This window comes from Neoarius graeffei, chromosome 24 (assembly GCF_027579695.1).
Source record: "Neoarius graeffei isolate fNeoGra1 chromosome 24, fNeoGra1.pri, whole genome shotgun sequence".
Taxonomy (NCBI): domain Eukaryota; kingdom Metazoa; phylum Chordata; class Actinopteri; order Siluriformes; family Ariidae; genus Neoarius; species Neoarius graeffei.
In genome coordinates, this window is record NC_083592.1 from 9,376,076 (window position 1) to 9,400,492 (window position 24,417).

At 45.1% G+C, this 24,417-nt stretch overlaps 1 protein-coding gene across 5 annotated transcripts in view; it reads right to left on the reverse strand.

Moving 5' to 3' along the window:
• The window catches only part of arvcfb (ARVCF delta catenin family member b), a 192,955-nt gene that overhangs the window by 43,112 nt on the left and 125,426 nt on the right, over positions 1–24,417 (reverse strand). For 4 of the 5 annotated variants that reach the window (XM_060908052.1, XM_060908050.1, XM_060908051.1 and 1 more), the window contains exons 5-9: positions 18,677–18,860; positions 9,757–9,874; positions 9,395–9,566; positions 6,995–7,012; positions 5,626–5,697 (exon numbers count right to left, since the gene is read on the reverse strand). In XM_060908052.1, the coding sequence (XP_060764035.1) occupies positions 5,626–5,697; positions 6,995–7,012; positions 9,395–9,566; positions 9,757–9,874; positions 18,677–18,860 (564 nt within the window). The remainder of the gene's footprint in view (positions 1–5,625; positions 5,698–6,994; positions 7,013–9,394; positions 9,567–9,756; positions 9,875–18,676; positions 18,861–24,417) is intronic. The other variant, XM_060908049.1, reaches the window with a different exon arrangement.

Below are 24,417 nucleotides of genomic sequence, written 5' to 3' on the forward strand. Positions count from 1 at the left end.
CCTCACCAGGAAAACAAAGGGGCCTGACACTCATTTCTATGTGCACATCAGAAAGGGCAGAGGTGGTGGGGGGGGAGAAAAGAAAAAAGGCCACCCTCGTGTCCTCACACGCACTTCCGGAGAAAAACACGACAAGAGCTTTCCAAGACTCTCGGCTGGTCCGTTATCAGAGAAGCGGCAACAAGCTTCTTTTACGCAACATGATTTCAGGTCACGATTTCAATCGCGGCCCGAGTCTCCTCCTGGAGATCAGCGCTAATCTCCATCTCGCACATCTGAACAATCTAATGTGTTCCAGCAGCTGAATATTAAATCGCAAAAGCTCTTGTGATGTCAAGAGTTCAGCAGTAAGAAAGAGGTTTTTGTGGTTACTCTGTTTGGATGATGAACAACAGGCCCATAGCCTGCTTTCAAACACGCCTTTTGGCCAATCGCGTGTTCCGTTACCGAATCCCGACACCAATCAGAACAGCAACAGGTTTGTGGGCGTCACCAGTACAGATCCATCTCAATAATAATTAGATTCAACATAAATCAATATTTTTTTCGCGCTCCGGTTTCCATCAAATCCTGTGCTCTGATTGGCTGGCGAGTCTGACCCCAGTTACGGACCCCGGTTACGGACCTCTGGCGACTCGCTCGTTCGCAACAAACATAGTAGAATGTTTTGTCAACATTTATAAGATTTATTTATAAGATTATCAAAAATCTTATAAATGTTTGCCAGCATTTCTCAGGAGAATAGCATTAATTTTACAGCATGGATAGCGATAACGACAGTGTTCACAGCGAAAGTGAGTTTTACTACCCTGAGGAAGAAGAAATAAAAGAAAACATTTCAGGAGAAAGCTAAAAACCTCTAACTGTTAATGCCGAACAAAAACATGGCTGAATCCTGAATGACTCCTATTTGTATAAATGGGGGACTACATAGGCAGCAAAATGTAGTTTTTTTCCTGCCATGGAAGTGCACTTGTATACCGAGGAGGAAGCAATTTGCATTACAGCCGTGAATGAGGATTCAAAATGGCGGCTCGGCTCGGTTTTCCCTTTCGGGCGCTCTCGTTTTCTGTTAGAATTTGGTAAAGAAAAAAATAAATATATTATTTACCAGCTTAAGGTTGGTCTGTATGGTGAAATACCGTCACCTCGGCCTTAAATACTGACCTCGGCCCAGAGGGCCTCGCTCAGTACTTTCAAGACCTCGGTCACGTTATTTCACCATACGGACCTCCCAGCCGGTAAATAACAAATATTTATTTTTTTCGCGGTCCAAATCCTGAGTTCTGATTGGCTGGCAAGTGGGTTCGTATCCTATGGTACAGACCCCGGTTACAGACCTCTGGTGACTCGCTCGTTCACAACAACATACATAGTACAATGTTTTGTTGACATTTATCTTTTTTTTTATAAGATTTATTTATAGGATTATCAAAAATCTTATAAATGTTTGCCAGCATTTCTCAGGAGAATAGCATTAATTTTACAGCATGGATAGCGATAACGACAGTGTTCACAGCGAAAGCGAGTTTTACTACCCTGAGGAAGAAGAAATAAAAGAAAACATTTCAGGAGAAAGCTAAAAACCTCTAACTGTTGCTAACGCCGAGCAAAAACATGGCTGAATCCTGAATGACTCCTATTTGTATAAATAGGGGACTACATAGGCGGAAAAATGTAGTTTTTTTTTCCTGCCATGGAAGTGCACTTGTATACCGAGGAGGAAGCAATTTGCATTACAGCCGTGAATGAGGATTCAAAATGGCGGCTCGGCTCGGTTTTCCCTTTCAGGTGCTCTCGCTTTCTGTTAGAATTTGGTAAAGAAAAAAATAAATATATTATTTACCAGCTTAAGGTCGGTCCGTATGGTGAAATACCGTGACCTCGGCCTTAAATACTGACCTCGGCCTCGGTTAGCACTTTCAAGACCTCGGTCACGGTATTTCACGATACGGACCTCCCAGCTCGTAAATAACATGTATATTTTTCAGGAAATAGTTAGCTTACTAAGAAACATAGCTAGCTACCCGATATCTGTTTATTAGCCAAGCTAGCAGAGTTGTGTTCATGTCTTGACCATCTAGCTGATCAACTTTCAATTAAAGTCCTTTGGATTTGACCCAGAAACAACTGTAACCCTTATAAACCAGGATCAAAACTAAACGTGGGATGTAATCTAGCTTCGTTGTAGCTCCGAGCTCATCCGTGTGCTGACTGAGCTAGATATACTAAAAATAAACCAGAACGTCAAGGGCGGAGTCGCTCATCTGGCCTGCCATCAAAACAACCTCAAACAGAACTGAAACGTGAAAGAGGACCGACCTCCACGACAAACTGTTTACAACAGGAAGATCAACAAAAGGAATACATTTTGTTCCCCGAGGGAAGATCGACCCAAAACAGCCATCAGAACTGAATTCACATGATCAATGAGAGAGCAGACACAATTCTCGTCAGAAGAAAGTGTGTGAAGTTGACCTATTGATTAATTTGTTAGCAAAAAATAAATAAATCAACACCACAATGACCGAGTTCTTTCAAATAAACAATCAGAACTGAAATCCACCGGGAACCGAGAGAGGAGATACGATTTAGCTGAAAATAAACAAAGCTGGAAACCAACAACCAACCAAGTTTTGTTCCTCAAGGGAAGATCTTACCAAAACATTGATCAGAACTGAAATCAGAGAGGAGATACAATTCTAGTCAGAGGCCTGGGAAATGCGCTAATTTGGCCTAATTAGTAACTCATTAGCAAACATTTGATAAAACAACGACAAAGTTTTGCGCAGAAGGACGAGTTCTTTCAAAAAAAAAAAAAAAACAATCGGAAGGGAAATGTGTGGAGAACTGACGGACGAGATACGATTTAACTGAATTGGGGACGACGGATGCTACACCATGGCAACAGCTCATCGGCATTCTGGTCAGATGAGCTAAAAAGGTTTATGGGCAGCGCTCGGTGAACGACGACCGTGATTAACGGTGAGCTTGTTTAATAAGAACAGCACTGACTTGCTAATGGGACTAATTTCAGAGAGGAGGACTCGCTCTGGACTGAACAGCTTCCATTAGCTGCTGATGGGGGACGTGTAGGAGGACCGTTGCGTTGTGTTCAAGAACCTCCTCCCCACCACCACCACGCTGTGCTTTAATGCACAAGTACAAACACACAAGTTCTATGAAGCTATGACGCCAACAACAGCGAGAAGTCTCACCAAAATCTCTTCCATAAATACAAACAGCGTTAAGACTGAAGAGAAAAGGGGGGAGGGGTAATAACCAGGTATCCAAGATGGCCACTTCTGGAACATTCCATTATTCAGCTCCAGCACCTCCAGCTCATACTAATGAACAACTGAAAGAAAAATGGAAAAAAAAAAAAAAAAAACACAATTAGCCGTGAGCTACTGCTCACTTGCGTATCCGCCGCTCTCGCTTAAGCCTAGGTCACAACCGGACGTACGATTTTTTTGGCCGTGGGATTTTTGGCGTTCCCCAAATCGCTGCGTTTTTGTTTTTTTTTGTTCGTGGAGAAAGACGAACGTTGGCCGCAAGTTTGTTTTGCAACCTGAAAAAAACGTAAGCGTCCGTAGAGTTTGTTTGACATGACAAAGAACCTCTGCGGCCGGTCTACGGCTCGAAAATCAGCACGTCACACGCACGCCCTCCGTGCGTTTCTTGCGTTTTTTGCACGCAGACCGGCCATAGGAGCACGTACCGAGGCTTTATATCAGAATGCAAGCGATCGAAGGAACAGGAAACATTATCAGGCTTTCGTCTAAACGGGGGAACAGGGGCGCTGCGCCCTCTTACTCTCGGCGTGCGCCCCCTTACCGACTCCGTGAAAACATCCCAGCAACACTACGTGACAATGTGTCTGATCATCAAATACGTTATAATTGCTCCAAAAATATTCCAATCATAGTAGATACACCGCCAGACGGTGCAAAAACAATCCGAATTGGCGTTTTCCAGACTGAGGCGCCATGTTGTTTAGTTGTTTACTTGTCGCGGCTGCTCTCGCGAGATTTGACATGGGTTACTACAAGGTCAGCTGACTTGTAGAGCGAGATTTCTCGAGACTGAATGACCTTTCACCCACCAGCGCGGGAGCTTTTGACAGAAGTAGTTCGCGAGTTGTTTTTGTTGACACTTGGGCATTTAAAGATGTCATCCCGCGGCACGAAGCAGAAGAAAGCCAAAGACTGTCCGGGGCAGAAGATGATTACTTCTTTCTTTTTCAATGTTGACAGACAATTTGTTACAATTTCCCTCTCAGATAGCCTCAGAATGTCCCATTGGAGCATTTTTCAAAGGCTTTGCACGGCGGAGGGGGGCGACGAACAACCGGCACCCCCCCGCTTCGCTCCCTCGCCATGGTGAGCGCCCTCATACTAAATTTTTCTAGAAAAAAACCCTGATTATGAATGTTGACTTCAACAAATAACGAAACCCTGAAACAAGGACGTAAAAAGCAGCGTCTCTCCCCAGGGATCTCAAATAGCATCCTAAATCCTAAATGAAATGGCGTCAAAATCCACCGCGTGTTTCGTAAATACGTTCCGGTCGGTAAACAGGAAGTTGATGTGGGACGGACCTGAAAATGGTTTACACGGTATAGAACCCTAAGCTGAAGCTCGGTACCAGGTGGCTAAAGGCCAATTTATGCTGACAACCCAGTCCTCGCAGATAGCGTCGCAGACAGTGTCTGCGTAGCCCCCCCACCTTCGCAGACACTCCTGCGCGCACCTCCCAAAAATTGTGACCACCGCAGAAGCCTCGCAGACAAGAGGGCTCTGATTGGTCCACTCTACCCGCTGTACACGCACTTCCGCTTCCCTACTTTCCCGGTTTGTTTTGTTTTCACGACCGCCATTTTTAAAAACACGAGCGAAGATGGAGCAGCACGAAGAGCGGTTGATCGAGGAAGTGAGGAAGTACGGACATCTATACGACTCCAGTTCTAGTCATTATAAGTAACCGGAGGATAAACACTCCACTAACCACACCCACCAACTACTCCTAGCGATTTCGCGCCCCCTTGCGTTGTGGCGGTGAATAACATCGCGCACGCCTATTACTCCCCGCTCAATGATAAATTACAACTGTATGCGAAAAGCTATCTGCGAAAGCCTTGTCGCACGAACATGCAGAGGCCTTAAGATTTACGGTTGCTGACAAAAAGGGGGTTTCAGACAGACGGAGGTAAAAATACCAGCATCCCCCCGCAAATTTCCTTTTATTCTAAATGTAAATAATCAGCCGAGAGGTCCAGCGTCTGAAGTTTAGATTTTTCTCTGAACGAGCCATGTTTGCTAATCATGTGACAACTCGAACAAAAGCTTATATTTCACAGTCTCTCTCTCTCTCTCTCTGAGGATTACGGCTCTGCTTTGTCACAGAGCGAGAGCAGGTGTGTGTAAGCCTGCAGTCTCTGTGGTTTCCTGTACACACACACACACATTTCTGAAAAAGGCTTCACACGCCAAACGGTGGAAAATGAACAAAAGAACATTTCACATTCACACAATCTGTAATAAAAGGGTTGTGCTTCTGAGCACGGAGACGAAACGTCAGACAGAGAACAGTCTCGGCGACGCGTCTCGACGTCCCTCTGTGTACCTTTAGTGGGCTCTGTGCGCTTCGGGAGGTCCATCGTGTCGTAGTTTTTCTCGCTGTCTCCGTTTCTCCTCCCTGAGAAGAGACAAAGAGGACTGTAAGAGATAGCGAGAGGGTTGAGAGCTATCAGCTTTACTATGCGGAGAGTAAATGTCCATATCTCAGCCGTTTACACACACACACACACACACTGCTCTAATGGCTGCGGCTCTCCCGAGTGGAAATCCTGCTTAATAATGCATGAGGGGAAATACATCTACAGCAGAGTGAGCTAATGAATATCCCACACACAGACTATGAACAGACGACTCAAACAGATATAAATGATAAGACGCGAACAAAAGTCTGGGCTCTAAGGTATGGAATCAATTTTGTGCCAAAATGATCATACAATACTTTTGAAATATCAAACGAAAACGACAAATCAAAATACAAAAAAAAAAAGAACAAAAAGTCAATTTTTTTAGACTGGCAAATAAATTATTCGTATAATCGTGCAAAATATCAGTCTATTACTCTTCAGAAGCCTTTTATTTTTGTTCCGCGTCTTTCTCAGTTTTGTTTGACGTAATTTATTTTGGTTGCGATTCCAGCTTTCTCGTTTGCGCTCCCTGACTTTTTGCTTGCAGTTTTGGCACAAACTTCACGTGTGGGCGGGCTGTCCAGGAATGCATTCCCATTGGCTAACTTGTGTTTGACTGACAGCTACGCTCAGCCATTCCCTACTCGGATTCTGGCGGACTGTTTGCAGAGTGACCGATCCATTGACGGTAAACAAGGATGGAGTGGACTTCAGTGGCGACTAGGATATTGAATTAATTCAACAAAGTGTAAATTCAATATCATAGTCGCCACTGAAGTCCACTCGATCCTTGTTTACCGTCAATGGATCGGTCACTCTGCAAACAGTCCGCCAGAATCCGAGTAGGGAATGGCTGAGCGTAGCTGTCAGTCAAACACAAGTTAGCCAATGGGAATGCATTCCTGGACAGCCCGCCCACACGTCATGTTTGTGCCAAAACTGCAAGCAAAAAGTCAGGGAGCGCAAACGAGAAAGCTGGAATCGCAACCAAAATAAATTACGTCAAACAAAACTGAGAAAGACTCGGAACAGAAATAAAAGGTTTCTGAAGAGTAATAGACTGATATTTTGCACGATCACACGAATAATTTGTTTGCCAGTCTAAAAAAATTGACTTTTCGTTCTTTTTTTGTATTTTGATTTGTCGTTTTTGTTTGATATTTCAAAAGTATTGTATGAACATTTTGGCACAAAACTGATTCCATACTAAGGCAGCCGTGTCTCACACAGAACACACACGAGGAGAGATGGAGTGATGGACGAAGAGAACGTGAAAGAAGAGAAACTCACCTTGATTAAACCATTCCTCTACAGATAGCCAGCGCAGCAGCAACCAAGCACAGGGAAAGAACAGAAAGAGGCATGATATAAACGTGCGTGTGTGTTACAGTACATAGGCTTCACTGATAAACCCGTGTTCTTGCTAAATATTTACTGTGACTGTGCTAACGAGCATAAAGGTCAAAGGAACAATAAGGCGTTTTGTTCCTCAGATGATTTCTAACATTTCCTTATTTTAAACGAATGAATTCGTGCAGCAGGTTAAAAATCTGCTCGTAACAAGTAGTGCAGCCGACGCTCCGTCGACGCGCTTTCCGGTTTCAAAGCAAGTCGTTTACTCGTTCAGGAGAGCGGCTCGGCAGGAACTAGCCCTCGCTATCTTCTGTACACTGAGGCGCCGCTGCCAGTGAGATTTATCGGCATTAAGGGTTTTTAGATGTTGCAGCTTGATTGGCGAGAATAATTCTTCACGAGTTCCTGACCGTATGGATTACAGTTACGGCCATAAATATTTGGACAGAGGCAACATTTTTCTAATTTTGGTTCTGTACATTACCACAATGAATTGTGAACAAAACAATTCAGATGCAGTCGAAGTTCAGACTTTCAGCTTTAATTCAGTGGGTTGAACAAAATGATTGCGTAAAAATGTGAGGAACTAAAGCGTTTTTTAAACACAATCCCTTCATTTCAGCGGCTCAAAAGTAATTGGACAAATTAAGTAAATTGTAAATAAAATGTTCATTTCTAATACTTGGTTGAAAGCCTTTTGTTGGCAATGACTGCCTGAAGTCTTGAACTCATGGACATCACCAGACGCTGTGTTTCCTCCTTTTTAATGCTCTGCCAGGCCTTTACTGCAGCGGTTTTCAGTTGCTGTTTGTTTGTGGGCCTTTCTGTCTGAAGTTTAGTCTTTAACAAGTGAAATGCTGCTCAATTGGGTTGAGATCAGGTGACTGACTTGGCCATTCAAGAATATTCCACTTCTTTGCTTTAATAAACTCCTGGGTTGCTTTGGCTTTATGTTTTGGGTCATTGTCCATCTGTATTATGAAACGCCGACCAATCAGTTTGGCTGGATTTGAGCACACAGTACGTCTCTGAATACCTCAGAATTCATCCGGCTGCTTCTGTCCTGTGTCACATCATCAATAAACACTAGTGACCCAGTGCCACTGGCAGCCATGCATGCCCAAGCCATCACACTGCCTCCGCTGTGTTTTACAGATGATGTGGTATGCTTGGGATCATGAGCTGTACCACACCCTCGCCATACTTTTTTCTTTCCATCATTCTGGTAGAGGTTGATCTTGGTTTCATCTGTCCAAAGAATGTTCTTCCAGAACTGTGCTGGCTTGTTTAGATGTTTTTTAGCAAAGTCCAATCTAGCCTTTTTATTCTTGAGGCTTATGAGTGGCTTGCACCGTGCAGTGAACCCTCTGTATTTACTTTCATGCAGTCTTCTCTTTATGGTAGATTTGGATATTGATATGCCTACCTCCTGGAGAGTGTTGTTCACTTGGTTGGCTGTTGTGAAGGGGTTTCTCTTCACCATGGAAATTATTCTGCGATCATCCACCACTGTTGTCTTCTGTGGGCGTCCAGGTCTTTGTGCATTGATGAGTTCACCAGTGCTTGCTTTCTCTCTCAGGATTTACCAAACTGTAGATTTTGCCACTCCTAATATTGTAGCAATTTCTCGGATGGGTTTTTTCTGTTTTCGCAGCTTAAGGATGGCTTGTTTCACCTGCATGAAGAGCTCCTTTGACCGCATGTTTTCTTCACAGCAAAATCTTCCAAATGCAAGCACCACACCTCAAATCAACTCCAGGCCTTTTATCTGCTAATTGAGAATGACATAACGAAGGAATTGCCCACACCTGCCCATGAAATAGCCTTTGAGTCAATTGTCCAATTACTTTTGGTCCCTTTAAAAACAGGGTGGCACATGTTAAGGAGCTGAAACTCCTAAACCCTTCATCCAATTTTAATGTGGATACCCTCAAATGAAAGCTGAAAGTCTGGACTTTATGTCCATGTCCATTATATAACTACAACTTGAATATGTTTCAGTAAACAGGTAAAAAAAAAAAAAAAAATTTTTGTCAGTGTCCAAATATATATGGACCTAACTGTATAAAGAAAGAGTGGGTTCCTGCTGGCACGCTCCAGGACACGCCCACCAGAGCGAGACTGGCTTCTTCTACACTGTTTACTCACACACTCCAGTCACGAAACGTTCCTGAGTCATCACTCAACAGCCGCCGCCGCTACGCTACAACTCGCACAGCACACGACCGCCGTACACACATCGGTGACTAATCACGGCTTGTCCCACAACAACAAGACGACTAATCATTTCCAAAATCGTTAACGCTCGAGTAACATCAGACTCTGGAAGAGACTGACCTTTAGCCTTCTTGCCACCGAAGCAGCCAGCGTCGTCCTTCTTCTTCCTGTGCGTCCCCGTGGAGCCCGGTGCCTGGAGCGAGGACGGGTCCTGGTACTTCTCTGCTCCCGGGACTTCTTTATGAACGTGGTAGGAAAGGTTCCTCATGATGCACACACAGTTCTCCACAGACTGAGGGAAAAACAGACGTCCAAGAGCCATCATCACCAATGTTTCCTGCACGGGGTTTTAGTTTAAAATCTCGATATCCGCATACCGTCAACGGAAAACTTCCCAGAACCTTGGCGTCCACATTCTAGCTCTAACAAAATACTGATCCGTGTTCCTAACTATCTTGGAACGAGTACACGGCGAGTCTGACCTTGTTGTCCATGTCCTTCTTTCCTACGGCTGAGAGCAGAGCGTGGAGCAGGGCGTCCACCAGGCCGTCGCACTCCCGCAGCCTCCTGCGCGCCTCCGCTCCATCCGAGCTCACGTTCCTGCACACACACGCACCATGTAGAGATTTTACATTCACTGAACAAAAGCAGTGTTATTATTATTACTACTACAACAAAAACACAAGCTGTGGTCCATTAGCAAATTTCTATTTCCATGGCAACATTCCATGGACCGTATCGGGGGGGAGAGGGGGGTCTTTTCATGTGAATACACTAAACCCATGTCTGCGTTGAGGAGTAAACACACACATACTGTACAGTATATAAATACGTTTTACAGTAGACCTGTGGAAAAAATCACGACTCGGGTTACATGATCACACATGGCGTCTTGCTGCACTTCATTGCACATCTGAGTGAACGACTACCACGACAAAGACGTCGTCTTTCATCCAGCACACGCCCGTCTGTCTCTCTCTCTCTCTCACACACACACTTCAGCAGTGCCACGAACGCTGCTCGTGGCAAATCAGGCTCAGGCTCTGAGCTGCTTCCTAGGCAACAGATGTCGGTGCTTACAGTTGCCATGGATACAGGCAGAGTGGCAGGGATGGAGATGGAGTGGCATCAGGAGCTGGCGACACACGGGCACGGAGCCGAGGTGCTCATATTCCCAAGTGTGTTCTACCACCTACAGGGCCAGGGTCTGTCTGTGTGCGCGAGCACGCATATCTGTTTCAGGCTCACTGGCTCTCAGACTCTTCTGTCAAAGCCAAGCCTGATTATACTGATTAAACTGCTACAGGGCAAGAGGCAGAATCTACAGGCAGGAGAGAGAGAGAGAGAGAGAGAGAGAGAGATGATGAAAATGAAAGAGGGATGGAGGAGGAATGCAATTTCAGGCTCATCAGACCCTGCAGTCCTTAAGGTCAGTTAATCAGAACCACATGCCGAGAGAAAGACAGTTACAGAAAGAAAGAGCGAGAGATGATCAAACACACACACACACACCCCAGACGAATGAGCGCTCCACAGTAATACAGTAGCAGTTGTAGATGCCTCCACCGTCCTGTGTATTTATCGTCAGTCTGAAACTGATACTCGTGACACTCTTGGAGAGGAAAAATGGTTCCTGAATGGGTTCAAGGGTTCTTCAGGTGGTTAACAACGTTTTTTGAAAGGGTTCTGCTAGAAACATGGTTGGGAACAGAAATCTTCTGCTGCAAGTCTCTACACAGAGACTAAGAGTTCTCTCAAAGGGGAAACACCAAAAGAACCCAAAAGGGTGCTCAATTTAAAAAAAATAAAAATAAAATAAATAAATAAATAATCCAAAACACTCCAAAGGGTGCTGGAGAGGAAAAATCAAGGAACCCTTATCCTAGATGGAACAAATTCTAAAGCCATTCACAAATGGTACATGGACACAAACCAAAGGAACCCTCACAACTGCTCCAGACGGAACAAACCACAGAACCCTCGCGACTGCTCCAGACGGAACAAACCACAGAACCCTCGCGACTGCTCCAGACGGAACGAACCACAGAACCCTCGCGACTGCTCCATACGGAACGAACCACAGAACCCTCGCGACTGCTCCAGACGGAACAAACCACAGAACCCTCGCGACTGCTCCAGACGGAACAAACCACAGAACCCTCGCAACTGCTCCAGACGGAATGAACCACAGAACCCCCGCAACTGCTCCAGACGGAACAAACCATAGAACCCCCGCAACTGCTCCAGACGGAACGAACCACAGAACCCTCGCGACCGCTCCAGACGGAACAAACCACAGAACCCTCGCGACCGCTCCAGACGGAACAAACCACAGAACCCTCGCGACCGCTCCAGACGGAACAAACCACAGAACCCTCGCGACTGCTCCAGACGGAACAAACCACAGAACTCTCACGACTGCTCCAGACGGAACAAACCATAGAACCCTCACAACTGCTCCAGACAGAACAAACCACAGAACCCTCGCAACTGCTCCAGACGGAACAAACCACAGAACCCTCACAACTGCTCCAGACGGAACAAACCATAGAACCCCCGGAACTGCTCCAGACAGAACAAACCACAGAACCCTCGCAACTGCTCCAGATGGAACAAACCACAGAACCCTCGCAACTGCTCCAGATGGAACAAACCATAGGAACCCTCGCAACTGCTCCAGACGGAACAAACTACAGAACCCTCGCAACTGCTCCAGACGGAACAAACCATAGAACCCTCACAACTGCTCCAGACGGAACAAACCACAGAACCCTCGCAACTGCTCCAGACGGAACAAACCACAGAACCCTCGCAACTGCTCCAGACGGAACAAACCACAGAACCCCCGCAACTGCTAGCAGACGGAACAAACCACAGAACCCCCGCAACTGCTCCAGACGGAACAAACCACAGAGCCCTCACAACTGCTCCAGATGGAACAAACCACAGAACCCTCACAACTGCTCCAGACGGAACAAACCACAGAGCCCTCACAACTGCTCCAGATGGAACAAACCACAGAACCCTCACAACTGCTCCAGACGGAACAAACCACACAACCCTCGCAACTGCTCCAGACGGAACAAACCATAGAACCCCCGCAACTGCTAGCAGACGGAACAAACCACAGAACCCCCGCAACTGCTCCAGACGGAACAAACCACAGAGCCCTCACAACTGCTCCAGATGGAACAAACCACAGAACCCTCACAACTGCTCCAGACGGAACAAACCACAGAGCCCTCACAACTGCTCCAGATGGAACAAACCACAGAGCCCTCACAACTGCTCCAGACGGAACAAACCACAGAGCCCTCACAACTGCTCCAGATGGAACAAACCACAGAACCCTCACAACTGCTCCAGACGGAACAAACCACACAACCCTCGCAACTGCTCCAGACGGAACCAACCACAGAACCCTCACAACTGCTCCAGACGGAACAAACCATAGAACCCTCACAACTGCTCCAGACGGAACAAACCATAGAACCATAGAACTTAAAGTGCTTCCAGTCTAAACTGCTGCATCGATTCCAATAGAATTCTCTCTGTAATAAAAGATGGACATCAGACGGACAACTGAAGAACGACCTCACAAACGGTTCTGGTGTAAATTAGCCTTTAGGGATGCTACATGGAGATCAACCAAAGATGTCAGATGTGACAAATAAAAGAACCCTTAGAGGTGCTAAATGGGACAAACCAAATATATCCTCTGCCCATTTTTCCGTACCCCCCCCCGGTCCAGTCCCAGTGTTCTGGACTTACAGAACAGTGTTCTGGTGCGTTCATGTGCGATGGGAATTATGGTAAATACCAAATGCCGACATGGAAAGCGCACACAAACGCCCCCTCTTGTGGTATTTTCCACTGGGCAACTCGTAGAAAATTTTGCTACATGAGTTGCCGAGATTAGATGAACTTTAACCTTTTGAACATGGCGGCGAGCGGTACAAGACACTTGAATGGTAAGCATTGTACGCTACTAAAGTTTTTTTTTTTTTTACTAGTACTAGTGGGTAGTTTTTGGTGTCTATGCAATGTTGCGTCATTAACAAGTGTAACATAATACGTTAGAAATCCATTTCCTTTAAAAATGTGTTATGGTTTGTTTTTACCTATCCAGAGCAGACGCTATTGCTAACGATAGCTAACTAACTATTGCTAACTAGTAGGGCTGTAACAATATGCATATCGAAATCGCGATACGCAGAGCCAAGATCCGTGTCGCGATACAAGAAGGCAGAATCGCAGTACACCCTTTCAAACTTCTCCTCAGCCCAAAAACAGAGGTGCTTCCAAACTTCAATTTATGAATACTTTACTTTTTATTTAAATTACATTTTAAACTTACTTAAATTACTTTTTTTTTTTTATATCTATTAGTAAGTCGTTTTTTCGCCGACCTGCGACAATCTTCTGCGAGTCACGCAACGTCCACACTCGCCACTGGCAGAGCATTCATTTCTTTTAAGCGGTCGCCATTCTGGTTGCGACGCGGGGAGCGAATCTGTAAACAAGCAGCTCATTGGCTGGCTAGGTGTGCCACAAGCCAATCACAATCACTTGACCGGAAAGGCATGCAGTGTTGCCAGATTGGGCGGGTTTAGGTGCTTTTTGGCTGGTTTTGAACATATTTTGGGGTGGAAAACGTTAGCAATATCTGGCAACACTGAAGGCATGTCTGCTTGGGCGGAAGCCTTCTGCGGCAGTTACATTTTGACACGCGAGCAATGTTTCACCATAAAAATTCCGTAACTTCCATCTGTTTTCCGCGATCACAGAAAATCATTGGCCCTATGAGAGTGAGACAGTGAGAGAGCCACCCCCCCCCCAAAAAAAATCTTAACGGATTTACACGATTTGGAAAAATGACTTTTTCAGAACCGAAAAAAACAGAGCTTCCGGCTCAACAGTATTATTTTGAGAAATAAAACAGTCTTTGGATATACATTTGTTCATTTTTGCATACATATTACTCATTCTCTGCAGTGGTCTGAATTATTTGTTATTAAATAGTTAATGTAAGTAAGTAAAAGTCAAATTTACTACTTTAAAAAAACATTTTAAAAAAAATCGTGGGTGTATCGAATTGTGGGTCAAAAATCGCGATACGAATCGAATCGTGAGTTAGGTGTATCGTTACAGCCCTACTAACTAGCAGTCCGCGTCCTTTGTCAACAACAAAAGCATGTGAACACAACACACTGGTAAATACCACTTCCCAACTGGAAAATATCATCTTCCCATAGCACATGAACGCAGCATTAGGAGACATGAGCGACACAGAGAGACCACCGAAGCACTCGGAGTCTCTGCGACTTTAATGAGAAGCTGCGCAGTTGGAAAGTTTGGAGGAAAGCTGCTAATGAAAACATCAATACAGAGAGAAAGGGACTGAGGCCATGAAGATCAATTTCAGCCTCTCGACTGCCACTGAAGTGTGGAACAATCAATCAAGCATTACGCTGCTCTTTACAGTCACAAAACACACCGGCGTTTCATTACGACTCGGCTTTTCATGCTCATCGCAGCAGCAGTGAGACAGGCCTGTGATGTGTGGAGTCCTGTTCCTGCAGGAGGGACAGCAGTACGAAGTAACGCTAAAATCTGAGCAAACGGGAACAATTAGCATCTATAATAAACTCGAAAGGGCCGCCATTACTTTGTTACAACGAACCGCACATTAAATTCGTCATGGTTGGCAGTGATCGTAACAAACACGTTCTGCGCACTGATCTGAGCGCACGCTTCACTCTCGCAGGCTGTAATCTGATTGTCTAATCATACTTCAGGAAATGTTTGCACACTGCGGCACAATGAGCTCTTCAGAGCAACATATAATCACTGGATTGAAAAACATTCACAGCATTACGTCTTTCTTTTCCCCATTGTGAACGCCAGTCTCTCTACATCCCCAGTCGAGCAATTTTCACATAAGTAAAATCACGTCGGTGAAATTCCTCATACTCAGGCGTGCACAGAGCTCCAGCAAAATATCTGCGAGCTTCAGAGGTGCTGATGGGAGTTAGGATTGTGATCCAATAGGACTGAACCTTCATTCTTTTTTTTAAGAATGAATAAATTTTCATGCTTGGTAATACACTTAAAGCCCCAGGAGCTCGAGTTCCACACGGACGCTCCTCACTCTCATAATGACACACCGTTCCTATTAGGTTCAGTGTGGCTACGGAATAATACGCTTTTAAAGATTAAAAAGAGAATACTAATTGATGAATACCAAGTGATGCAGGCTAGACAGAAATGGCTTTTTTCCCCCCACAGACCTCATAACGGGCAGCATTCCTCCACGTATCTAAAATTGCCAAACACTAAGCATTTAAAGAACCCAACATCATTCACACATTCATCTTGTGTTCATGTGTTAGAAAATGAAGGAGGAAATGCCTAGATTTATCCAAAAGCCACACATATACATCACAGGTAAATAACGAACAGAACACACACAGCTAAACAGAAGACACCAGTGACATCGACTCTGAATCGACTCACCTGCAGGAACTGAACTCTACTGAGAAAGTTATTTGATTCTGAATCAATTCACCTGTACAAAGTAAACTCAAGCAAGACAGTAATTTGACTCTGAATAAAGTCACCTGTATGAAGCGAACTCAACTGAGAAAGTTATTTGACTCAGAGTCAATTCACCTGTGTGACGTGAACTCGCATAAGATAGTGATTTGATTCAATCGACTCACATGCAGGAACTGAACTCTCCTGAGAAAGTTTTTTGACTCTGAATCAATTCACCTGTACGAAGTGAACCTCATATGAGATGGTGATTTGACTCAAATGCAGAAACTGAACAAGTTATTTGACTCAGTCAATTCACCTGTATGATGTGAACTCAAGGAAGACAGTAATTTGACTCCGAATCAATTCACCTGTACGAAGTAAACTCAAGCAAGACAGTAATTTGACTCCGAATAAAATATCGCCTGTATGAAGTGAACCTCATATGGAGACGGTGATTTGACTCAAATGCAGGAACTGAACAAGCTATTTGACTCTGAGTCAATTCACCTGTACGAAGTAAACTCAAGCAAGACAGTAATTTGACTCCGAATAAAATATCACCTGTATGAAGTGAACTTGACTGAGAAAGTTATTTGACTCGGAGTCAATTCACCTGTGTGACGAGAACTCGCATAAGATGGTGATTTGATTCAATCGATTCACATGCAGGAACTGAACTCAGAGTTTTTGACTCTGAATCAATTCACCTGTATGAAGTGAACCTCATATGAGACGGTGATTTGACTCAAATGCAGGAACTGAACAAGTTATTTGACTCTGAGTCAATTCACCTGTAGGAACTGAACTCTACTGAGAAGTTATTTGACTCCAAGTCAATTCACCTGTACGAAGTAAACTCAAGCAAGACAGTAATTTGACTCTGAATAAAATCACCTGTATGAAGTGAACTCGACTGAGAAAGTTATTTGACTCGGAGTCAATTCACCTGTGTGACGTGAACTCACATAAGACGGTGATTTGATTCAATCGATTCACATGCAGGAACTGAACTCTACTGAGAAAGTTTTTTTGATTCTGAATCAATTCACTTGCATGAAGTGAACTCAAGAAAAACAGTAACTTGCCTCAAATGATTCACATACAGGAACTGAACTCTACTGAGAGAATTATTTGACTCTGAATCAATTCACCAGAATGAAGTGAACTTGCATAGGACGGTGATTTGATTCAATCGATTCACATGCAGGAACTGAACTCTACTGAGAGTTTTTTGACTCTGAATCGATTCACCTGTATGAAGTGAACCTCATATGAGACGGTGATTTGACTCAAATGCAGGAACTGAACAAGTTATTTGACTCCGAGTCAATTCACCTGTATGAAGTGAACTCAAGCAAGACAGTAATTAGACTCCGAGTCGATTCACCTGTATGAACTCGTAAGACAGTGATTTGACTCAAATGACTCACATGCAGGAACTGAACTCTACTGAACAAGCTATTTGACACTGAATCAATTCACATGCATGGATTGAGCTCTAGTAAGATGCCAATTTGACTCCGAACTCTACTGAGAAAGTTATTTGACTCTGTATGGACTCGCCTACGAGAACCAAAGTTTTTAGACAGAAAGTGATTCAACATGGAATCAGTTCACCCACAGGAGCTGATGTGTAAGAAACGACTCACTTGTAGGAAGTGAATCAAACGTGCCATGTGTTTCGGATTGCAGCGTTCGATGTGCAGACGTGAGCCGCTAAACTGAGCCAGGAGTCGTAAACTCGGTCAAAGGACAGCGCTGTAGAACCGCAGTAATGCCATGTGTTCTGGAGAACTGAAACCTATTTATATGATCATTCTGATCAACGAACGACAAAGAGGTTTTCAGCACATCCCTACACCCTCCTCAGCTAACATCATTTTGCTTTTTGGTTCCTTGAATTGTGCTGAGTGTAAAAACAAAAATGAACCGAATGGCAAAGATGCAGCAAAGTGGCCTGAAATCTGATCACAGCAACGCTGAACCCAGTTCCTCCAGGCAATTACGAGAAACTTGATCACATGCTACCGGTAACTTCGCCATGCCTCACAGTATAAATTATGGCCAACAAGGCTGTAATTAGGCAGCGTGTTCGCGCTCGATGTGTAAACAGCACTAAACTGTGATCCGATAGGGCTGAACCTGACGTACTGCTTTCCTAATCTGTTTTTGTCAAAAAGTCCCAGGGAGATAAAACCTCTTGTCAAATGTTTTTCACCGACTCTCATTAAATAACTAAGCGCCTCCATATTTTAGGGCTCTTCGTTTAATTCACTTATCTACTTTTCTCTCAAAAGCCCCTGCAATAAAATGCCTTTGCTGTCGTAGTACTTTTGCAAACGGCACCGAGTGGCTATTTAATGGACAGCCGCGGCTAAATGCGTCTCTTCCTTCGTCCCCGTGGACCTTGTGAAAAGAAATTAGTATTAGATTAGATGTCTAAGAGGCGCAGTGTACAAACTCCCAGACTGTAACTGCATCACTAACATGGTGGATTTATTGAGACGATTAAAGGAAGGAGTCGCCGACGACATTCTGACCTTGGCCTTTAAAAAAAAAAAAAAAACCCTGTCCATTCGGTTTCTTAATTAAAAGCCTTTTAAAGTCGGAGAATAAACATATGATCTGTTTCAGAGACGGAAATCACGCTTAATTAACGCACTCGTCAATGAAAGGTCAGCCATTATTCATAAAGTCCCGAAAACTACTTCAGACTTTTATATTGTCTGATGAAGTGTTTTATTCATGGGATCCTACATGCCAACCACCATCTGAACTAAAATTAAAAAGTGTTTCAGGACACCGGACCAGAACTGAGAAACAAAGCCGTTTTGTGAGGACTGCGCGTGTGTTGGCGAATACCGCAGGCATCCGGATGTGTTCTTGAAGACGGTGGTCCACTGGGCGTCCCGGGGCTTCGAGTCCTCATTGGGCTCGGCCTCCCAGCCCGAGTGCGGGATGATCACCTCGTTGGTCATGGTCTGCAGCGCGTGGTTTATGATCACCATCTTCAACGGCTCGTACGAGGACAAATTCCACAACGTTCCTGTCAAAAAACGTGGGAAAAAAAGTTAGAACGTCACGTTGATGGAACATGAAAAGCAAACCGAAGCAACAGAAATGAAGTGCTTTGAAAATCAAGGCCACGTTGTAAAGTTCCTGACACGCTCAGATCTCTCGACGAAGAGGAAGAAAGAGCAAGACGCTGGCTCAGGTGTGGCACCTCTCTTGGATCCACGCGTCATTCAGCAGCGCTCGCATCATCAGATCAGAGCGAGAGTTTGTCTCACATAATCAGCAGAGAAATCCAAACACGGCGAGCCTGCGTCTCGCGACAAAGAACCGACAAGACGTTCGGCCCAGAATTTAGACTTGCGCGTCATGTTTCTGGTTTACTCTCAAAACCTAAAGGAGTCACAAACAACTCTGGGAATTCTGGGAGTAACGGTTCTGGTTCTAACACCGTCGTAAACGCTGCTCTCCCACCCTGATCCAGCTGAATCCACACACTCGGAAATGGTTTCAAATCTAAAAATAACGCCCCTCCCAGAAGCCCCTGTGGTGCCTCTCAGCCCTTTTATTTGGAAATAAAAGCTACCTCTGATCACCACATGTGTACGCCTCCATTTACAAACGCCGTCCCACCCGGTACAGCACTGGCATGATGTAAAACGCATCACGTCGCGGAGGCGGCGAGCGGCTTTGAGTAAAGTGGTTAAACTTTGGGTTTCTCAAAGCGTTTGTCATGAAGACTGGATTGGAAACGTATTTATTTAAAATATGTCTAGTTAACGTATGAAATTGCATCAGTGCCAGAGTACTGAGAGACATAACACGCACCCTGACTGGATCTGAGGCAGGATTAGACCAAAAACTAAGCCGTTAAACCAAACCATTACATTTCATTTCCCGCGACAGGAGAGAAAGTGGAAAGTTTTCCTGGAGCGCTGCACTACACGTGACACCGATTTTTTTCCCCGAAACCCCAGTGGTGGTTTGGTTATTACGTGTGGTATTAAGTTGATCTGGTCGGTGCCTCGTACGAGGAAAGCTATTGAATGTGGCTTGCGGTGTGCGAGCTTTCAGATGCTGCAGGGATTTAAAAAAAAAAAAAAAAATCTCACAAAGCCCATGTTTTCCGAAATAAACTTGGTGGGAGACGAGTCAAGCCACAAAAACGGTAAATCAAAGTCTCAAAAGAAGAATAAGACATGATGAGAAAAACGCATTCTTGGTCTATATGGAGAGAAAGGAGGAAAGAAAAAAAAAAAAAAAAGGAACCAAACCCAAAACGTTCAGAAATACAGAGCCACTCCCTGTAGTGCAAAAGCGTACGTCCAATACTCATTCCATTCAGCTGGTAAACACTGGTTCCGACTCGACACGTTCCTACGTATCGCTCAATTGAGGTTTTTCACCTGACGTCACAGGGTCACGTGACGCCCCGGTGTCCGCCATTTTGAAGGTCAAGCTAGCTAATGTCAACAACAGTAGCTAGTATGTTACTGTAGCAATGTTTACGTTCAGTCATTTGGATGACTGTTAAAACCTTTCAGTCTCAAGTTTTTCCTTTACTGGATTTACTAGTTTACTGTAATTATGATCCGGCAGCTATTTACACCGGATCCAGTGTAAATAGCTGCCGGAGCGCGCTCCGGCTTGCTCCCCCTCAAATTAAGCAGCGCGCTCCAGCTTGCTCCCCCTCAAATTAAGCAGTGCGCTCCGGCTTGCTCCCGGAGTGCTCCGGCTGAGGTTCCGGAGCGCGCTCCGGCTTGCTCCCCCTCAAATTAAGCAGCGCGCTCCGGGAGCAAGCCGGAGCGCGCTGCTTAATTTGAGGGGGAGCAAGCCGGAGCGCACTGCTTAATTTGAGGGGGAGCAAGCCGGAGCGCACTGCTTAATTTGAGGGAGAGCAAGCCGGAGCGCGCTGCTTAATTTGAGGGGGAGCAAGCCGGAGCGCGCTGCTTAATTTGAGGGGGAGCAAGCCGGAGCGCGCTGCTTAATTTGAGGGGGAGCAAGCCGGAGCGCGCTGCTTAATTTGAGGGGGAGCAAGCCGGAGCGCGCTGCTTAATTTGAGGGGGAGCAAGCCGGAGCGCGCTGCTTAATTTGAGGGGGAGCAAGCCGGAGCGCGCTGCTTAATTTGAGGGGGAGCAAGCCGGAGCGCGCTGCTTAATTTGAGGGGGAGCAAGCCGGAGCGCGCTGCTTAATTTGAGGGGGAGCAAGCCAGAGCGCGCTGCTTAATTTGAGGGGGAGCAAGCCGGAGCGCGCTGCTTAATTTGAGGGGGAGCAAGCCGGAGCGCGCTGCTTAATTTGAGGGGGAGCAAGCCGGAGCGCGCTGCTTAATTTGAGGGGGAGCAAGCCGGAGCGCGCTGCTTAATTTGAGGGGGAGCAAGCCGGAGCGCGCTGCTTAATTTGAGGGGGAGCAAGCCGGAGCGCGCTGCTTAATTTGAGGGAGAGCAAGCCGGAGCGCGCTGCTTAATTTGAGGGAGAGCAAGCCGGAGCGCGCTGCTTAATTTGAGGGGGAGCAAGCCGGAGCGCGCTGCTTAATTTGAGGGGGAGCAAGCCGGAGCGCGCTGCTTAATTTGAGGGGGAGCAAGCCGGAGCGCGCTGCTTAATTTGAGGGAGAGCAAGCCGGAGCGCGCTGCTTAATTTGAGGGGGAGCAAGCCGGCGCGCGCTCCGGCAGCTATTTACACTGGATCCGGTGTAAATAGCTGCCGGATCATAATTACAGTAAACTAGTAAATACAGTAAAGGAAAAACTTGAGACTGAAAGGTTTTAACAGTCATCCAAATGACTGAACGTAAACATTGCTACAGTAACATACCAGCTATGTTGTTGACATTAGCTAGTGCTAACAGCTAGCTGCTAGTACACTGCTACAACACAGACACCGACCCTAATAATACAGTTCTTGGTCATTGCCTGGTAACAGCAAATTTATAACGGGCCATGTCTCAACAGACTAAGAAGTTATTTCAGTGACATTTAATAACATTTTGTTTATCCTGAGGACCAAAAGTAAATGAAAATGTGAACAAACCTTAGCTGTAATAAGATGGCGACCACCGGCTCCAGGGACGACCCGCTGATGTAGGCATGTTACCCAGCCTGACACAAAATATTTGTAGGCATCCAAACTCTTATACGCTTTCAGATCAATACCTGTGTATGGCGATGGGCTTTTAACGACATAGGTATACAGATCATGTGGGCCGAAGTCAGGTAAAGACGAGGGCTTCGTGTACTTCCGTACGTCAGTGAACAATCCTGGTGGAAGCAGGTAAACGTTGTTCTCCAAGCCTGCTAACCTCAATTTTTGCAAATACCTCTCCCTCTGCTCGCCCTGTAAATGCCCTACGTCGCTGGATAGTGAAGGTGTTTTCTGCATCTCGCTCCTTTTTCTTTTATGTTTTTCGCCTTCCTCGCATTCAAACTGATTCGAGCCGTGACGTCCAAAATGGCAGCATCACATGACTTGGTCACATGGGTGAAAAACCTCAATACACACGTCCCTGACTCGACAAGACTGGACGTCTTCCGAACCCTATAGAGGGCTACCGCATGACGTCACCGCGCCACGAGATTTTGTTAGGCGCCATATTGGAAGACTAAGTACACGCACTCACAATATAAAACAAAGTACGAGTGAGAGTAAAGTGACACGATGGCTGATAATTAGGGTTATGTGAGTACATTACCAGCTGCAGAAAGGGCACGGTATGTGGAGAAACTGGCTGTGATTGATGGGTTTGACCCATATAAGACAAGACTCGGGGCAAGGGAGAATGGAAACATAAGGAGGACCGGACACCAATTCTGCCATCTGTTTGCTCCCCAGACATTGTAAACTATTTGTTGTTTACACCCAGTGCCTACACTGCTGATGACTTGAAGGCCTACAAAGGGCTACAGGCTTACAATTATGTTGTTAGTGGCTTGGTTCGTGATATTACAGCTGTTATTAAGAATAACCTACACATAGTTATGGCCAAGGTAATCTTGTTGATATATATCTTTTAATAATATATCTTTTCAGTTGAAAAATTAATACTTTTTGTTACTATTAAAGGTATCCATAATTTAGGTTAATTTATCCAAATTATACATATGTATTTATGATATATGCCTACACAACAACTATGCTTTATTTACTGTATATAATAGGAGGGAGAGCAAGCCCCAAACCATCCTAAATTATTATTATTATTAAATTGTAGAAGTCTGGGAGGCTTGCTCCTCATCCAGTTATCAACTTGGGGCCACTTTAGCATGTTTTAAATCTGAATTTCTTGCGTTTGCTTACCTCAAAAAGTGTCCACAGATCATGCACAGACTTATCCATTATATCCACAGTTTTTTGCCAAGTCTCACACAGGTTTCTTTCAAGTCTACTGTTGGGCCAATAAATCATAAATAAAACAGCTCAGATTTGTTTGTTTAAGTCGTTTGCCACTCCACTTTATTTTCGTGGGTTCACATACCGCTGCTGTTATTTCCCCCTAATCACGAGTTTGTTGGTCTTCCAATATGGCGCAGGGTCTGTTTACTTCCGGTTTCGGGTGACGTCAGTGAAATCCCTCTATAATGCTGTGTTCACACTTATACCGGTACGATAGTGGTATAACTGTATCGATACAAAGTATACCGGTACAGTTTAGTAGTCTGGTTAACACCAGACCATATCACAAGTGAAATATGGTCTGGAATCCGCCTATTGAATTTCTCGTAGGCGAGGTGTGGTTTACGATGGTCAACGGCCGTTTATTGGACGTTGCAAATGTCTATCATTTGGCGTATACGTAGCCCATGGCCAGTCATGGCAGTTGTACCCGGTGACATAGTTAGAGCGACGAAGACGACGAAGAAGAGAAGGAAAGAGAAAGAGAAGGCAAAACAAAAATAGGAAAACAATGGCACCGAACGATTACTGCCGTTTGTGCAAGACAAAGCTTGATCGAAAGTTTGGTTCGTATCGCTCGCCGCCATGTTAAACGTGATCCGTAAACAGTCCCAAATAAACTACAAGCTTCCGTTTGTCCAGTAGTACGCATCACCGTCTTTCCACCCCTCCCCACTCTCTGATTGGCTCCCTAACTCAGGCGAGCCTTTAGACCATAGTTTCCATGCTGTCTTTTCAGATCGGAACGATTGTGCAAGGCAGCATGGGATTTCCCAGGCTAACAGTTTAGTGCATCTGTCCACACTAGCGAGAAATGTTTGCGGTTTTCTTTCACGGTAGTTGAAATGCGCGTGCGCGAAATGTTTCCGTGGTTACCGAGTAACTTCCTTCCGAGAATATGGCGGATGAAACAACGCGTGTGCGCTTTTTGTTGTCAACGTACAGTCTGTATTTCTGGTGGTCGTTTATTCAGTCGAATCGTATAAAACGTGCGAGGCAGTTGAGAAAGAAACAAAGAAAACGAATCTCCCTTTCTCCCTCCTTTTCCCCCCCCTTTCTTTGCTCCATGTAGCTCCACGGTCGTTTTGAGCCATTTTGACGTTTTATTTACAGCTGGAAAGCACGTGCTTATTGCCGGAAGACGTAGGAATGGTTCATTGCGCATGCGCATTATATTTGTATCGATACAGAACCGCTTCATCTGT